Source organism: Arvicanthis niloticus, chromosome 5 (genome assembly GCF_011762505.2).
Source record: "Arvicanthis niloticus isolate mArvNil1 chromosome 5, mArvNil1.pat.X, whole genome shotgun sequence".
NCBI lineage: Eukaryota > Metazoa > Chordata > Mammalia > Rodentia > Muridae > Arvicanthis > Arvicanthis niloticus.
The window spans coordinates 62,007,124-62,024,859 of NC_047662.1; the positions used below are offsets into that span (position 1 = coordinate 62,007,124).

The 17,736-nt window shown below is 43.0% G+C and overlaps 1 protein-coding gene across 2 annotated transcripts in view; it reads left to right on the top strand.

The window, feature by feature from the left end:
- The first annotated feature begins 2,187 nt into the window (after window positions 1–2,187).
- Window positions 2,188–17,736, top strand: part of Mllt3 (MLLT3 super elongation complex subunit) — a 251,859-nt gene continuing 236,310 nt past the window's right edge. The window contains exons 1-2 of one of the 2 annotated variants that reach the window (XM_034502646.2): window positions 2,188–2,348; window positions 3,738–3,918. In XM_034502646.2, the coding sequence (XP_034358537.1) occupies window positions 2,337–2,348; window positions 3,738–3,918 (193 nt within the window). In that variant the 5' untranslated portion in view covers window positions 2,188–2,336. Of the gene's footprint in view, window positions 2,349–2,625; window positions 2,793–3,737; window positions 3,919–17,736 lie in introns of those variants that run through there. The other variant, XM_034502648.2, reaches the window with a different exon arrangement.

Consider the following 17,736-nt stretch of genomic DNA (forward strand, 5'->3'; position numbering starts at 1 on the left):
GTTTCTGGAGAGAATACCAAGAGACCAACTCTGAAACCAGTGCAAATGCTGAACGGTCACCTTTCAGTTACTAAAAACATTCATATAATCTTCAGTTTTCAACCTCATCATTCCAAAATAGTCCTCTGCAATTTGGTTATCTGATAAATGGTGTATGAATGCACAGTAGAATGCCATCCCTTGCTTATATCCCACACACAGCCGTTCAGTTTAATTTAGCGCTTACACAAACACACATGTTCGTGCATACAAGATGACATGCACTTATAGACTAGGTTGAGAAACTTGGACTTTTGTTCAAGTTTCCCTACCTCTGTGATGAATCCTGGAGGATAGGCATATCAGTTTTAGGAGAATCACACTACTTGAGTTGGAAATTTGCTGCTTTGAACTTGGCTGGACCTGGTTCTATCTAATCCCCATCATCTACTTTGTGAGCAGTGGGAGGAACTGAACATTTGGTCAACGAGAACCTGGGACGCCCCAGGCAACCTTCTTTCCGTTATTCTCAAGTCTTTAATTCAAGGGCCAAGCCGTGTTGTGCTTTCAAGGTCTCTGGGGCGAGAGGAAAAGAGGAAAGCAATAAAGTTGAGTCAGAAAGAGGAAGAGAAACAAAAAAACACAGGGAGAAAAGAAGGAAAGAGAAGTTGGTAATCCGGAGAAAAAGGGTGGCGAACAAAAGATAAAGTCTGGAAAACAGCCACCACCCCAAACCAATTCAAGAAAGGAGTTAAGAGCCAGAGAGGTACAAGAACTGTATTTAACGAAGCAGAGTCACACCCATCTTTCATTTTCGTATCTGGTCTAGATCTTATCCGTTTCCTTTTTAAAGGTTGTCTGTGTTTCTAGAGGAAGCTAGTAACTTTTTTTCCCCTTTCGCCTCACGTATGGCTTGATATTCTACCCATGGCCACTGAGACAAAATACTATCGGAGTTAGAGCATTTGTAGAAGAGCGACTCTAGAACACTTCTGCGAGGGGTTGTCACCCGGGAGCCTAAATGGATTAATACCTAGAGATGGATTATGTTGGTTGTCACCAATATGCCTAAAGATTATAATCCAATTTATGCACATTACAGTCAGTATTAACTTTATCTATTTTAAGGCTCCCAGTAGCCTGGTGCGCCCTTAGAGAGAGGGCAGACCCTGATGCAACCCAGCAGGTTGTCAGCGCGGGGGTAAGCTTCGCGAAGCAAACAACTGAGAAGCTGGTCCCCCAAGGCTCCGTGCCGGGCACTCCCAGGTGTCCCGCCTCCACCTGGGCACGGTTCTCGGCCCGGGCACACAGAGGCGGGAGGCGTTTCCTAGGAAGGAAATGGCATTCTTGTTTCTCACTTTCTTTCTTTCTTTCTTTCTTTCTTTCTTTCTTTCTTTCTTTCTTTCTTTCTTTCTTTCTTTCTTTTCTTTCAGTTTTCAGTGGTGACGGCAGGAGGGCGGGGTGGGCTGGTGCCTCGGAGTAGATACGGAAAGGGATTTAAGGTTGCTGCGGGTTGTTCAGTCCCAAAGATTGCTATTAGGAAGCTTTTTTTTCTTCTTCTTTTTTCTTTGGTTGCGTGGATTTCTCTCGTTCTCTGTTTAAGTAAGTTTGTTTGGGTGTGCGTTCTTGCGATTTCAGCACAAACCCACAAAAACCCAGGGTGGAAAGTAAAAACAAGCCCGCTCCCCCTTCCCAAACGTGCTCACTACCGTCCAAGACTTGATTTAACAACCCCTTCTCCTGCGGCTGGGGGCTCCTCCAGGCAGTGGCCACATTCCAGCAGTTTTAATCCGTTTTTTATTGTAGGGCGAACGGAGTTTGCACAGGGGCCGGGATGGCTCCCCAGCTGGCCACTCTCCCAGTGCCAGGCCCCCTCCCTCCATTTCCTCCCCCCTCCCCCATCAGGAACCTGTTACTTTAAGCGAGGCGTTCCAGTGTGGCGCTGCGGGCCGCCGGGGTTTCGGGGAGGCGGCTGCTGATTGGCTCTTTCGAGCTCCCCCTGGCTCGGTCGCTCGGCCTCCCCGCGCGCTCCGCCCCGCCCGCACGCCCTCCCTCCGCCCCGAGAGGCTCGAAGCCCGGGTGTCAGGCGCCACGGCGCATGCTCCGGACTCATCCTCTGGCCCCGGAGCTGCTGCTGCTGCTGCTGCTGCTGCTTTTGCTTTTGGGGCTGAGTTTAATAAGCGAGCTAGAGAGCGAGCACGGGGTGGGGTGGGGGCAAAGGCAGAGCATGTCCGCCATCTACCCTCAGCTCCCGGGCGCGCTCTCATTCATAGCAGCCTCTTCATGAATTACAGCTGAAGGGGGCGGGGGAGGGGGGGTACCACACAACACCCCGGCAAACCTCCGGGCCCCCAGGCATGGCTAGCTCGGTAAGTACATGCAAAAATAATAATAAAAGCCCCCCTCCCTCTCCTCCTCCGCCCCGCGCCGCCTCAGCCCAGACAGCGCCAGCGCTCCGCGGTTCCAATTAGAGAAAGGTTGGTTTTGCTCGCGGGGAGCTGCCGCCTCTCCCTCCTCCCCACCCCCCCGGCGCGCGCGCACACACTCGCACACTCGCCGCCGCCGCCCCCCCCCCCCCCCCCCGCGCCTCCCGCCCTCCTCGCCTCTTTGCAATCGCAAGAAGCGCACTCACACTCCCTCTGGCTCACACACGCGCACACACACACTCACACCCGGTGGAAGGAGGCGAATAATAACTCAGCCATATTTCAGCCGCCGCCGCTGCCGCCGCCGGGAGCTGCGGGCACGGTCCGGGGACGCGGCGAGCAGCCTCTGCGGCCGCACCTCCGCCGAGCGCCGCGGCCGCCACGATGGTGCGTTCTCCGCGGCGCGCGCGTGAGCCCGAGTGTGCGGGCTGACAGCGGCGGGGCTGCTCGCAACTTTGCCCCAGCGGCCGGTGTGCGCGATCGGGGCTCGGCGGCGGTCCGCCAGTAGCCCTGCCTTTCTGCCTTTCGTGGCTTTCGCTGGGGGGTGTGTGGCGGGGGGGTGGGAGGCTGGAGGGAGTTTGCGACCACTTTGGCTCTTGAAAGTGTGCAGCGTTGGCTCTGTTGGGCTGGCCTTGCCGGTCGTGGGGGGCTGTTCGCCGAGGGGTGCGGGGTGCTTTGAGTTGTGGATGCCTTGGCGTGTTTTCCTGAGGGCGTGAGTGTGTGTGTGTGTGTATGTGACGACGTCTCATTCTTGTGCATGAACCCCGTGGTAAGAAAGAACACGGGAGTTTGTGCCCATTAGCAGAGGCTCCCTGTAGTTTCCATTCCGCCTGGCACCGCGCTCCACACGCACGCACACATACACGTACACAAAGACTTCCTCGGCGTGTGCCTGTCGCCGCGGTACTTTCGGGGAGGGGGCTCGCTAGAACCCCCGGTCCCCCATCCCAGCCACCTCCCCTCTCACGCCTGGAAAGCACCCCAGCATCCCCTCCTGATTGTCTCCTAATTTGTTCCCGACGCGTTTGTTGTCGTGCTTGCCGTGGTGGTCGTGTTCTCCCCTTTCCCCGACCCCCTTCGCGACTAGGGGTAACATTCCGTTACAATCCCGGCCGCTGTGCAGCGGCGCCGGGGGCCCCTGCGGCCCGGCCCGGTGTATCTGGGGGTGTGGGGTGTGCGCGCCCACGCGCGTGAAACGTGGATGGAGAGGGCACTGCCGTTTCCTTTTATGTGCGTTTCAAGGAGGAGGGAAAAAAATGTCAGGCGCAATGTTGAGCAGCGAACGGTCGCCTTCCTGTTGTTCACTGCTGTCTCTCCTCCCCCTGCCCGCAGTGTGCCGTGCAGGTGAAGCTGGAGCTGGGGCACCGCGCCCAGGTGAGGAAGAAACCCACAGTGGAGGGCTTCACCCACGACTGGATGGTGTTCGTGCGCGGCCCGGAGCACAGTAACATTCAGCACTTTGTGGAGAAAGTCGTCTTCCACTTGCACGAAAGCTTCCCTAGGCCAAAAAGAGGTAGGGCTCGAATACAAAAGAGACTTGATAAAAAATGTCTTTGCTCCAGAGGAAACAATCGCGGGGCCCCGGCGCTCCCCGGGCCGTTCCCCGCCCCCCGCGCCGCGCTTGCCGGTCTAGCCTGGGACCGGGGGCGCGGCGCCGTGCTGGCCAGGTCTCTGCTGCCCGCGCGCGCGCGCGTGCGTGAATGTTCGACTTGGGCTTAGGGAAAGTCATCGCAGAGAAAGAACCGTCAGGTGTCGCGTGTTTATTCCTCCCAGCCCTCTTGGGTTGCTGCAGGTCCTTTGGGGAAGGCGTAATTAGTTACTGGGTTTGGAGGTTTGGAGAGCGAAGCTGGAGGGAATAAACAGTTTGCACCTTCCCCCGCCCCTCCTGGAGATACCGAGCTTTACCTGTGTTGCTAGCCAGGAATGCATTGGAGGTAGTTCTTGTTCCATTTAGAGAAGTCGGTTCTCTAGGCAATTCTGGCCTTCTCTGTTTGAGACACTAGGTGCCAGTTACTGTGGTGTCCCTTTGGGAGTTAGCCTCCACCTCACAGCCTGGATTTTGCTAGTTGGGTGACTTATCCCCTCACCCCCCCCCCCGGAGGCATTTTACTGTTCCAGTAGATTTTGAACTACCTTCTAAATTGTCTCCTGTTTGGGACCCACAAGGGGAGGGAGTTTGCTTTAAGGCTGAAAGCTAAGTTTCAGGGAAAGATGCTGTTCTGCCTATTTCTTTAGTTCTTTCTATACCTTGATCCTCAGTCATAAAGTCTGGCTTGCATACTCTTGCTGAGGTTCTATGGTTCTAAACATCTTCAGTGAAACAGAGCAGGGCAGTTTGGGGACGGGAGTGTGCCATTTAAAAAGATGTTTGAAGAGGTTCTGAAAAATACTGGTTTTTATTTCCCCTTGCCTCTGGAAAGCTACTGTCTGGTTGTTTTAGTTGGATTACTGGAGGTAACAGTACAAATACAATAAGGTGCTTTGTTTGTGAGCAGCTTTATTTATCTAAGTCGACACAATGGTTAGTAGTTATCTTCCATTTGATCCGTAATCTTTATTGGCATCTAGAACTCCTGCAGTTTCTTAGAGTAACATCATAATAAATCCATTCTGCTTAGAGTGATGGGGAAATTATTGAACATTCAGGGCTGGATAAAGAAAGGAGAAAGGATGTGTGCCTTTGAGGTGGCAGAGTTGGGGTTTATTTTTATTTTTAAGGCTTGTATGGTGGGAAGTAGGATTTTATTTTTTGTGCCTTTAGTGGTTAGGCTTAGAGTTCCTTTTCAAATCTTGAACAGTGGAAATTTTGACGGGCTTTGTTGAATGGTTAATAAATACATCCAGCTTCTAATAGAGGGTAGGGATTTGCATGGCCTATAGGAGGTAATACTTAGCATTTGTTAGCACTTTATATGGACATAGAGACAGATAATATATTTTGTATTTCTCCAAAGCCATGATAGGAGTGTCATTGCTGTCTGCAGGTGACTGGGGACAGGGCTTGATGGGATCCTCTCTTCCCATGAGTCTGTAGAGCCACTGCAGAGGAGTTTGAACAAAAGAGAGCAGCTCCTGGGCTCCTGGTCCTCTCTGACAGCCACTTGGCTGCCATTCATTCAGGCAAAGTAGACTTTAGAAAGCAATATTCATTGTGTCAGGGAAATCAGCTCAGTTGTGAGAAGATGTTGCTCTTAAGGTAACTTTGTTTAGGCACCTTGATACTCATCCAATCCCTCTTTTGTATTTACTACCATTTCTGTTTCCCTGGGTGTGTGTGTGGTGATGTTGCCCTGTATATCCTCTAGTTACTGACTTTCTTTCCAGCCTGAGGGAAGGAGGGGTCTCCCTGTTCACAGCACACACCTGCAAGGTTGGTCGAGCCCTTGATAATAGCAGTGTCTTCTCACATCTCTCCGGTGAGGGATGTCTGTTGATTGGACTTTACCATTGCGGTTCTCAATTGTGGAGTTTCTTCTTTATGCAGACTATAAGCCATTGTTTTAAAATGTTTATTTTTGGATTTTTATTTATGTTGTGTGGTTCCCATGATGTGACAAGTCCTGGGAAAAGCGCCAGCTTCTGTCGCCCAGGAGAGACCTTGTCATACTGTAATTACACATAATTCAGATTGCGAGGTTTCACTGCTTGGTGGGAATAGCAGCTGTAAACTCAAGCAACGCCAAGCATGCCTTCTAATCCTGGGATCTATTTTTTGGCTTATCAAATCTCTGAAGACGGTAAGAACAACTGGAAAATAAGATTGCCAGGAATTTCCAAGGCTTCTTCTAGCACCTTTTAAGGTGCTGCATCTTGCTATATAATTGATTTAATTGATAGGATAAAGTTTAACTAATTGGAGATGGGAGGAACTGCAAAAGTGAATTTGAGAAAGATCAGAGAACAGTATGTTTGAAGGAATGCTTCTACTCTAAACTATTAGTGACAAGTTAACTCTTGTGCGTTATGTACAGTCACTAATAAGCTAAGGAACCCCAGGTCTGAGTATGAATTGCTCAGCCATGAAGATACATAAGTTCTTAGCTTTGTAATCCTTGGTTTAGAAAAGCAAATTGATTTTCAGGTTGATTTCCTTTACTTCACAATAATATTATGAGAACTTGTAGAGGAAGAAATTATAGTATTTTCAACTTGTTGCCAAATGAGAATTATATATACCATTTCAGAATTGAGCTAATTGGATTTGAATTAATGAGGTTTTACTCTGTCACAAAGACGTGTGGGAGACCTTTAATTTAAAACTACTGGCACACAGTCCTAGAAAAAGAGATTTTGATGAAATAGTGAAGCCTAGAATATCCATTAGCTAATGAAGAATAGGAAGGTCAGAGCTGATGCATTTTCAGACTATCTGTTTGCAGGAGAAGAGCATATCTTACGTATTATTACCAAAGATTTATGATGGTCTGATATGACTGAAATGAATAGTCATATTCAAAACATTCCATTTAAAATATTAATGTTTTCATTTTCAGTCAGATCTGAATTTCGGTGAACTTTCCTTCCAATTATAGCCATCTTTACTATTTGCAATCTGTTCTATTGACATTTATGATGTGAAAGCTCCTGCTTATTATTTTATGAAAGCTAAATTGGCCCTGGTATGAATTGATAGCTTTTTATTTGTCTCCTCTAGTCTTTCCAGTGGGCAGATAAAACATAACCAGTACACTTGTCAGCTCTCCTTTGGTTTGGGCATGTGCAGTTAGCTTTATTATGTAGCTCTGATTTGTGTTTTTCAAGTAACTTGGATAGCTTTCTTTATCAAGGTACCTAATATGTGAAGATTCCTTAGTTGAGGAATCTGTGTATATTTTGTATATTTTGTCTTTGGAGACATTAAAAATGCACAAATGAAAAGAATAAGGATGAATGAATGTCAGCTGCATGCAGTTGTGAGGAGAGGTGTACTGACCAGCGAACAGCCTTAGACCTTATCAGGGCGAAGCAACAGAGGCAACTTCCTGAACCACTTGACAGGTGAATGTCTGGCGGAATCTCGTCTGCTGGTGAAAATGTCAGTTGGGCACTGGAAGTTGGAAGGCATCTGGCTACAATCTATTAAGATTTTTAAATGTTTATGTCATTGAACTCAGGAGATTTACTAGGGATTTTCTAGTAGCTATGGCTTCCCTCATCTACAGACATCAAATATTTCTTGTGACTGTTCTCTTAATAGCAAAAATTAGGAAGGAAGCCATATAAGGGACTTTGAATGGGTGTGCTTAATCAGTGATAACCTGTAACAAGTGACAGATCTGTATGTAAATAGAGGGACATCTTGAAAATCTATAACTGGTGAGTCAAGTTGTTAGGTACGTGTGATCTCATTAAGGAAGTGCCTCCTCACATTGTGCATGTGTGCTGGTTTTGGGCACTGGGTATCAGACTTGCCAATAGTTACCTTGAGCGGGTGCTTTTTGTGTTAGTGGTGATGGGATTTTATTTGGAAAAAAAATATCCTATGTATTTAAAAGACCGTGATGACCATACATTAGTCTGTGAGACTGAAATGGAAGGAAAACAAATCCAACATTTCCTTTTAAACAGATGAGCATGTCATCATAAGAGCAATCTGTACTTATGGAGAGGTTCTGTGCTTCATGGTGAAGGAGAATTAGGATTAGGAAGTACACGTTGGCCCCCAACGCTGGGTTTGGTCACTGTCTGTTTTTTTTTTTTTTTTTTTTCATTTGATTTAGGAGAATAGTAAATCTAAGGTTAAATTATTCTCAGTTTTTTATACATTATTCTCAAATGTATGGAACTTCAGGCTCAAAGCCAGGCTTCAAAGCCTTTCTATGTAAAAACAGCCAACCTGTGACCTGCCAGTATATATTGTTTAATGGAAAATATTTTTAAAGCAGCAAAAACTGAATGAGAAGTAGTGTATGTTTCACAGTACAAATGTCTTTAATGTCTAGTTTCATCAATATGACTCAAGGCTACTGTATTCACAGTTATACCCAGTTGCACTGTCACACAGTCCCAGAGAGACTGTGTACCACTGAGAATGAGACAGAGAAACATGGAGCCATTGTACAAAGAGCTATAGGGTCACCGTCCGGGAATTAGATCTGAGGAATAGTTAGACTGTACTTTGGAGATGGCTCATAGAATCTAGGTGTTCAGCATATAGTCTGACATGGATAAAGTACCTATCATGTGCAAAGTAAGTTCTCATTGTAGCCATTACTATTGTTGCCATTACTACTACTACTCCTGTTCCAGAAAAAGAAAAGGTAGGACTTTTCTGCTCAGACGCCGAGGGATCAACACTTATGTCTGTGTTTTCACAAGACGATACTCCAAACTGAAGCTCCACTGGTATAATTTATAGCTGATTTTACAGTCTATTTGATGATATACTGCTTGTGTTATGCAGAAGTTTGTACAGTAATTATTTTAGGTGACCCCTGTAGAACTACCTCCTAACTACGAGTGGTGAGCCACCAATTGATTTTTATAACTTTACCTTAAAGATGTCATGGCTGTCTCTTTCTATCTCTCTGTCCCTGACTTGCTCTCCTTTTCCTCCTCCCTCCTCTTTCCCCATTATATTCTCTCCTTATTTCCCTGTTTCCTCTCCACTCCCCTTTCTAATGTCTTAGTGATTTCATTTATCCAAAGAGGTGTGTGTAGGAGATGGGAAATTATTGGGCTGGAATCACAGCTCAAGGTTAAGAGTTCGGGTGGCCTTTCCAGAGGACCCTGGTTCAGTTCCCAGCCCCACATGGCACATGGGTGGTTTCCAACTGCCTATATATAACACCCAGCTCTGAGGAGTTAGTGCCTTTTATGGTCCCTGCAGGCAAGCCTGCACAGACATGGTGTATATCCACACAGACCTGCACATGTACATATAAATAAATCTTTTTAAAAAGTAGGACATTGTATGCCACAATCGGCCTTTATGAGAAGTGTTCATATCATTTTAAATATAAATGAAAATCACTTTTTACTAAGGTACAGATATACATGCATTTATAGAAAAACTTAATAAATACACAGAAGTTATTTGAAATTTTCATAGATAACCAGTTAATAGTTTGGTAGACATCTACCTATATGTACATGTTTTAACCATTAATGTATTTTAATTATTCTATTTTTGATTAATATATAATATATAACAATATAATAATTTTGTCTATATTGTACAGACCCAGCTCTCTTTTTCCTTTTAATCAGACTCTTAGAACTGTGCAGTGATCGTGGGTGTAGACACAGAGGCAGGAGTGTACGCGTGCAAAGAACTGCTAACAAATGGTGGTCAGTGTTTACTTTTAAAGCATGGAGTTCGACCTGTACCAGTGGAGAACTGTTCAGTGATAACTGCCTTTATAGGCATGACCTAGAATTTAATTAAGTGGCAGTGACCACAGTAGATAATATTTTAAACAAAAAAGTACTGTGGCTACTTTTATATAAAATCAAATTTCTTTTATGGATTGATTTAAGATGTTCTCCTGGGGTGGGGGCTGGAGAGGTGGCTCTGTGGTTGAGAACTTGCTGTTGAACCTGAGCAGCCTGGGTTCAGTTCCCAGTACCCATTGGCAGCTCACAGCTACATATCACTCCAGTTCCAGGGTATTGGACACCTTGTTTCTGTGGGCACTGGGCACGGGCATGGTGCACACACATACACACATATGTAGTCAAAATAGTCACACACATAAAATAGAGATTTAAAATGTTTACTTTGTGACAAAAGTCATTAGGAGAGTTGTTGGTGCATAGTGGCTAGCAGCCATGTCCTGACAGGGTCTCACTATGAATGTAGCCCAGGTTGTCTTAAAACTTTTTATATAGACCAGGCTGCCCTCAAACTCACAGAGATTCTCTTGCCTCTGCCTCTCAAGTGCTGGAATTAAGGCATTTATTTATGCATGCATATATGTGGACACATGATGTGTTTGCAGAATACCTACAGGAGGTGGTTTGTTCCTTTTACTTTTTGGGTCTCAAACACACAAGGCAAGCTTGGTGGCAAGCACCTTTTTCCACTGAATCAACTTGCTTGCCTTCAAAGTTAACTTTATTAGAGACTTAAGCTTGCCTTTACTTCTGATTCTGAGGTCAATTTACTCAGAGTAATAATTGGTATTGATTATAAAGATGATTATTAATCCTTATTGATTATAAAGATGATTAATTGAATTTGGTTATTATGTTTGAAGGTTGACATCATCAGAGACAAGTACTTTTCTTTTTTATTTGAAAATATTAATTTTGTTAAAGCTGTTTGTTTTGTTGTTTGTTTCTTCCTTTTCAGCAGAATCCATAAGTTATGTCACCATCTATACCAGGCCAAATGTTTGGTGCATATATGTTACTCTTAAAAAGAAAATATATGGCCGGGTGGTGGTGGCACACGCCTTTAATCCCAGCACTTAGGAGGTAGAGGCAGGCGGATTTCTGAGTTCAAGGCCAGCCTGGTCTACAGAGTAAGTTCTGGGACAGCCAAGGCTATATAGAGAAACTCTGTCTCGAAAAACCAATATATATATATTTTAACAATTTCCTTAAATATTAATTATCTTTCAGTATGGGCTGGAATCTGGCACAGCAGTTAAGAGCATGTAACACTCTTGCCGAGGGCCTGACTGACCCTAGCACCATGTTGGGTGCTTCATGACAGTCTCTAACTCCAGCTCCAGGAATCTGACACCTCTGCAGACAACCGCACTCACATGCATGAACTTCCCTCCTGCCAATTAAAAAAAAAAGTTTCTACTATAAAAAAAATACTAGAGAATAGGATGTTTGTCATGTTTCTGGGCACAGATTTAGTTGCGGGATAACTTTTAATTTTTGCAGCTAGGTTTGTGTCCACTTCTGTTTCCCTTGAAGGGTACCAGGAGGAGAGGCCTATCTGATTCTTCCAGGTGTCTGTGCGTTTTGATGAACATCTAAGATACTTTGAACAGTAAAAGGTAAGGCCCGTGAATCTTCCTTGTAGTGTCCATATGTGCATTGATGAACGGTGAAAGCTTTCTTAGTGTGAAAGAACATTCTATTTAACAACAACAACAAAATGAAACAGAAAAACAACAAAAATCCCTTTCCTCTTCTGTTTTCTCTTCCAATTCCTGTACTATTGGAATTGAAGCAGCTCAGTAAGAGATGCAGAGTTTGGGCATGCTTCTTGTATGACTGTTTGTACATGTGCTAGGTGAGTTGATTGCAGAAGCTGCTCCTCACATGCAGCATGGTGCAGCAAATGTCACATGCTCATCTGTGCTGCACTTTCCTGTCCTTATCTGAGTATCTGTCTGACTTCCCTTAGACTGCATCAGGGTTAGGTGTGGGACAGTGCTAGGCTTCTGTATCACTAGATTGCACTGATGTGCCTTTATCATACGCTTTCTAGATACTGCAAGTTTTAGATGGTTTTTGTAACAAAGGTAGATAATACAAATAAAAAGAGGGTTTTAGATACTGTGACCTTGGCTTCTACCTCACTAAACTGTAAATTGCTTCTCATTTCTAAAACAAACTTTTTCTGCAGTTCAAGAACTGATTGTTTAAACATCATTGCAACATTGTATATATTGAACTACTTCTTTTCTAGAATAGGTTTATCTTTGTTAATAGGCAAAAATAAATTTTCTTCCTTAAAACAGGTTCTTACTGTGTAACCCTGACTGACCAAAAATCACTATCAAGATCAGTTTGACCTCAAACTCAGAGATATCTGTCTGCTTTTGCTGGGATTAAAGGCATCCACTAACACATGTAGACCCCCTTTTCTTTATTATTATTATTATTAAATAAAAATTGTATATGAATCTGTGTGGAATATGTTCGTGAGTAAGAGTGGGCATGCATGTGTATATTGGTTAGAGGATGGTTAGAGGACAACTTTTGAAAGGTCCATTCTTTCCTTCCACCATGTGGGGTCCTGGTTGACCTACAGGTGACCCACAGGTTGAACTTAGGCTCTCAGGCTTGCATGGAAAAGCCATCTTGTCCTTATTTTTTTAACCCTGATTTACATGGCTCTATCTTAAAATTAAAAAAAAAAAAAATCAGGTGTTTTTGTGTGTGTCAATGTTCACTTGAGTGTAGTACCCACAGAGGCCAGAAGAGGGTGTCAGATTCCCTCGAGCTGGAGTTAAAGGCAGTTGGGAGCCACCAGATGTAGGAGCTGGGACCCTAACTTGTGTCCCCTGCAGGAGCATTAAGTACTCTCAACTACTGAGCAGCCTTCTCAGCTCTGTCTTCATCTGTTTTTGCTGTGTTTAAAAAAGCTAGACAGATTTGAAAGAATTGGCCACCTCTGTCAAATCTTTTACTTCATGAAACACAACCAGTCTTTGAGGTTTAGAATGGAACCAAATGTATCTCAATCATTGGGAAGCAGTGTCTGCAGAACTACAGGGAAAGCCTGTCTGGCCTGAGAGAACAGGGATGTCCAAACAGTAAACTATACTTTTCCAGCTTGGAAGTAATGTTTTTAAATTTTTAAAAAGGACAAACCCAGGTTTGTAATTGCCCTAATGCTTTTTATAACAGCAACATGCTAGCCTTTGTTTGTTAAATACCCATTGCTTATTTTGCCATGCAGTGTATCTGTACTATCATATTCAATTTTTCCTTTTTTTTTCTAAGGAAAATTATTTGGAAAATGGCACTCCCCCACCCACATTGTTTTTGGAGGCTGGAGGGCTCACCCATGACTCCTGTGTGTCAGGCTACTAAATGTTATTCCACTGAGATACACCCCTAGACTAGAGAATCAATGTTTTCTAAATTGATATAAGAGTGTCAGTATTTTAGAATCACATGATAGGTTTTGGCTATGTTTCTAACTGGATTGATACCATTTTACATCAACCATCAGCTTCTACTTACAAGTAACATCAGTTAACTACTTACTGAAACCCTGAATTATTTCCAGGACCTAAAAACACCCTGCTTCTTAAAATGCAAGTTTTGATTGTGTCCATAGATCCTTGGGTTTTTCATGTCTTCATTTGATTTGAGATTTTTATCACTTGCTTTGCTGAGGTGTAATTTAACATATATCTGCTTGTTTCTACTACTAGAGTAATAAATGACACATTGGACCTGTATCCTGTGCAAGCAGGATGGAGCAGTATATCCAGTATTTGGTCATTCAACATACTTGAAAGTTGTCCATTTAACAATTTGGGTAGTGTTATAAAATGCTGCTAATTGAATCTTAATTGAAGTTGCTCCTCATTTCTTGGGGGAGAAATTGAATGTGGATACTGCTCTTCAGGGAAACTGTTCAATGACCAAAAAGAGCCCACGACTTAATATATGTGCAGATGTACAAATTCAGACATTGTCGGCAGAGCAGCATGTGAATGAGAAGTGTGTTGGGAAGGTGACATGTTAGCCTGTGGTTAGCGCTACTTGTATTCCTCAGAAGAGGCTTGCTCTAGGAGTTTCTCTCATCACTGGTTTTACTACTTGACTTAGTTTTGACTCTTTGTACAGAATGGCCATAATTGTTAATCTTTACACACATTTTGAGTATTTTTGAGACAGGTATAATTATATTAATGAAAAGAATGGAAGAAAATGCTACAGGAAATGTGCGTGCATGTGCGCAATGTGCCCATACCCATACCCGTGTGTATGCACATGTTACAGTGCTGGGATCTAAAGCAGGACCTCAGCTCCAACCCATCAAAATACTACTGTACCCTGAGGAGCAGGAGGTCAGGATCTGCTATCTGTTGCTAGTCAAGTTTGTTGAATTTTTGCAAGTTTTTTTTCTTATTTTTCTTTCTATGGGTGTATGTTGTGCATGCACTTTTATGAGGCCTGAGAACCACTGTTTTTTCTTTTTTAAATACAGTGTCTACATAGCTCTTAGCTTTTGCTGTCCTGGAACTCACTATGTAGACTAGGTGGGCCTTGAACTCACAGAGGTCTGTTTGCTTCTGCCTCCAGACTTTTGTGATTAAAGGTATGAGCTATTGATATGTCTTTCACTGTCTTAGAACTTTCTAGATAGTCTAGGGTAGGCTGGCTGACTACCTGGCCAAGGAGCCACAAGGATGCACCTGTGTTTACCTCTGGAGTATCACATCTGGCTTAAGACAATTCTTCTTCAGTGTGGTCTCTGGGATTGATCTTTGAATCTTGAGCCTGTAAAGCAGACTTTCCCCACTGAGCTAGCTTCTATCCTTTGTTTTCTGAGACGATCCCACTGTGTGGCTCTGGCTGGACTAGAACTCAGTATGTACCTGGGCTGTTTGTACTTGGGCTGGTCTTGAGCTTTTAAGGATTCTTCTGCCTCTATCTCCTAAATGCCAAGATTATAAATGTGGACCACCATGGCCAGCATCGAGCTGTAAAAAAATTAATTAATTTGAATCAAGGCCTTTTGGTAAAGCTTCCTTGATTGTATATATTACCTATATGAAATTAAAACTAGAAATGTAAGTATATGCATGGACACATTTATAGTAAGCTCTTGTTTCTTTAAAAGTAGTGATGTCCTTTGGAACAGAGGCAGGACTTTTTTTCCCCTCCAAGGAACAATTTCATGTCTCATTATATAAAAATTTGCCACCGTGTTTTACTAAATCATATGAACATAAATATTACCTAAGTTTAAGCTTTAAAGAGACACACATACAGTGTGTTTTAAATCTTCCTAATTCATAGTTGTAAAAATATGAAAATAGTTTAACTTATGTATCATTTAAGGCATTTTTGTAGCACACAGAGTCATGTTTTATTTTTTGCTTAGTACCATCGGCTCTCACTGCAAGGAGGTGGACATAAGGACTGCTTTAAATATCATGATCTGTGGGTGCTGAAGTTCCTTATATGAACTGGCTTAGCAGTGGCTGTGGTCTGTAAATTTCCCTGAGCCATTTCTTGATTACTTATAATGCCTAATAAAATGTAAATGCTGTGCAAATAAATGTCTATGTGCTATGTCTGTACTTTAGTTGTTTTTTTGGTTTTGGAGCTGAGGAACTATTCAGGACCTTGTGTACTGTTTTGTGAGTTAAGTCCCCAAGCTCTAGTGTGTACATCTTAAATATAAAGGTTTTCTTTTCCGGCCATGTCTGGTTGGGTCTTTGGATGTGGAGGCTGAAGATGACGAGGGAGAACTACACTGTAGAAGAACATATGGAAGTTTCAAATGCTTGACTTGATTTTTTTTTGATAATTTTATTATTTTATCTTCTCCATGTGTAGTGTTAGAAACATTTCCAAAGCCTATTTCTACTTTTAAAAATTGACTACAAATGAAAACGATGCTGATGAAGTTGCTCAGATTTATAGTGGCAGTATTAGTAATCAATAAAGTCTGTGCCTGGAAGGAGAGGCCCACTTCCAGGTTGTTGATCTTTGTATGTGGTTTAAAGTTGATCATGAAATAATAATAAGCCAGGCAGAAATAATACACTCACGATAGGGATAAAAGGTTCTTTTGGGTGGAGAGTTGGTTTATGTTGCACACAAACAATTTCAGGAGGGCAGGAGAGTTAGTTCAGCACTTGGAACTTGTTCTGCTTGGGCAGGAGATCTGACTTAGTTTCCAGCGCTCACATTGAGTGCTTTACAACCGTGCATAACTCTAGCTCCTGGGGATCTGATGCCTCTGGCCTACATACACATATGGACACACACAATTAAAAATAATAAGTCTTTAAAAAGTGACATGTTATGCTTTCTAAAATAATTTTATTTTTATTTTACATGTATAAGTTTTTTGCCTGCATATATGTCTGTGTACCATATATATGCCTGATGCATGAGGAGGCTATAAGAGAGTGTCATGTGCCCTGGAACTGGAATTACAGATACTGTGATCTATGGATGCTGGAAACCTGAATCCTTTGCACAAGTAACAAGTATTCAACTGCTGAGGCACGTCTCTGGTGCCACTAATGTAGTTTTAATTAGATTTCATATGTAAACTGTGAAAATAACCACATGTTTTGAAAAATAAAAATAAAACTACATGCTTCATTTGTAGTGTAGATGATTAATATGGCAGTATTAAAAAAAAGAGAGAAAAATTTCCAAAACAAGAGGCTCAATTTTGGTTTTCTTCAAGAGTGTCTGAATTATAAATGTTGATTTTAATTTATGATCTCTTAGGAAGTCTCTTTTATTTTTTTTATTTTCTTGGAAGTCTCTTTTATTATAAATGACTTCTTACTATAAATGAACTGTGGACTGATGCATAACAAATAATTGTCAGCATTATGTGCTTTTTACAAAACTTACCAGTCATGGTTAGATTGACTCCACCTTAGAATTTTCACTGCGTTTAAAAACTCATGTTTGTGACCTGGGTGTTTCTAATGAGCTGCTTGTATGACGTTGGCACTTCAAGCTCTGTACGCTTGAGTTTGGAGTGACATTATTTTCCCTGGGCTTAACTTAGTTCCGTGGATTAATTTTTTACTTTACTATTTCTGTTTCTTTTGAGAGAGTTCTGAATGGCCTTTGTGGTGGCTGGGATTCCTTCCCTTAGGACTAAGGTATGTGTGTGAACACGGGAAGCAGGACTGACCTGAGACTACTGCTGTTCTAATCATTAACTTACAAAGCTGTGTGGCTGGAAACAGCAGGCAATAAAATAATTGTTTTTAAATAAAGTCACCACTTTAAGATTTATTCCAGCCGCGTACCCAGTGGACTGAGTTAAGGACTGACAGTTGGAGCAGTCTAGAGGACCGACTTGAACGCGGTGGATTGTTGGAGACTGCAGACTCTGTTAAATGAGTATACTTGTCTGTCTTGTTACTGGATGGGCAAGGCCATGGCAGTTCCAGATAGTGGATAATAGCCTTTATTTGCAGCGTATGCAGCCGAGCATATTTTGCAGTAAAGAGGAACCAAAGGGCAAGGTGTTCTCTACTTGTGGGCTTGTAAGGGCTCAGAGTTTTCTTTATGTTATTGTAGAATGACATTATTTTTGCTGTGGCGTGCTTAAAACTAAAGGGCAAATGATCCAAAAGAATAATCTTGAAATTCAATAGCAAGAAAACTACTTGACACTGTGGGCCGGAGGCCAGCAAACGTGGGGCTTTCATTGAATGCGTGGGAAATGGGGCAGGCCTGGCATTTAAAGGGACAGGGTGCAGTGCTCCAGAAAAGAAAAGCCCTCATGTATGATTTGCTTACTTGGAGAAAAAAATAGACTTAAAGTTTTCTCTAAAGGATCTTTATTGGATCAACTCTTTAAGGCTTTGAAAGACACGGAGTGAATTTTTCCTGATGCCGCCTCCCACACTCCCCAGTCTCGTCTGAAAATTAGTGTGGAGTAAAATTGTTTATAACAGGAAAGAAGCAGCTTTTCAAATAA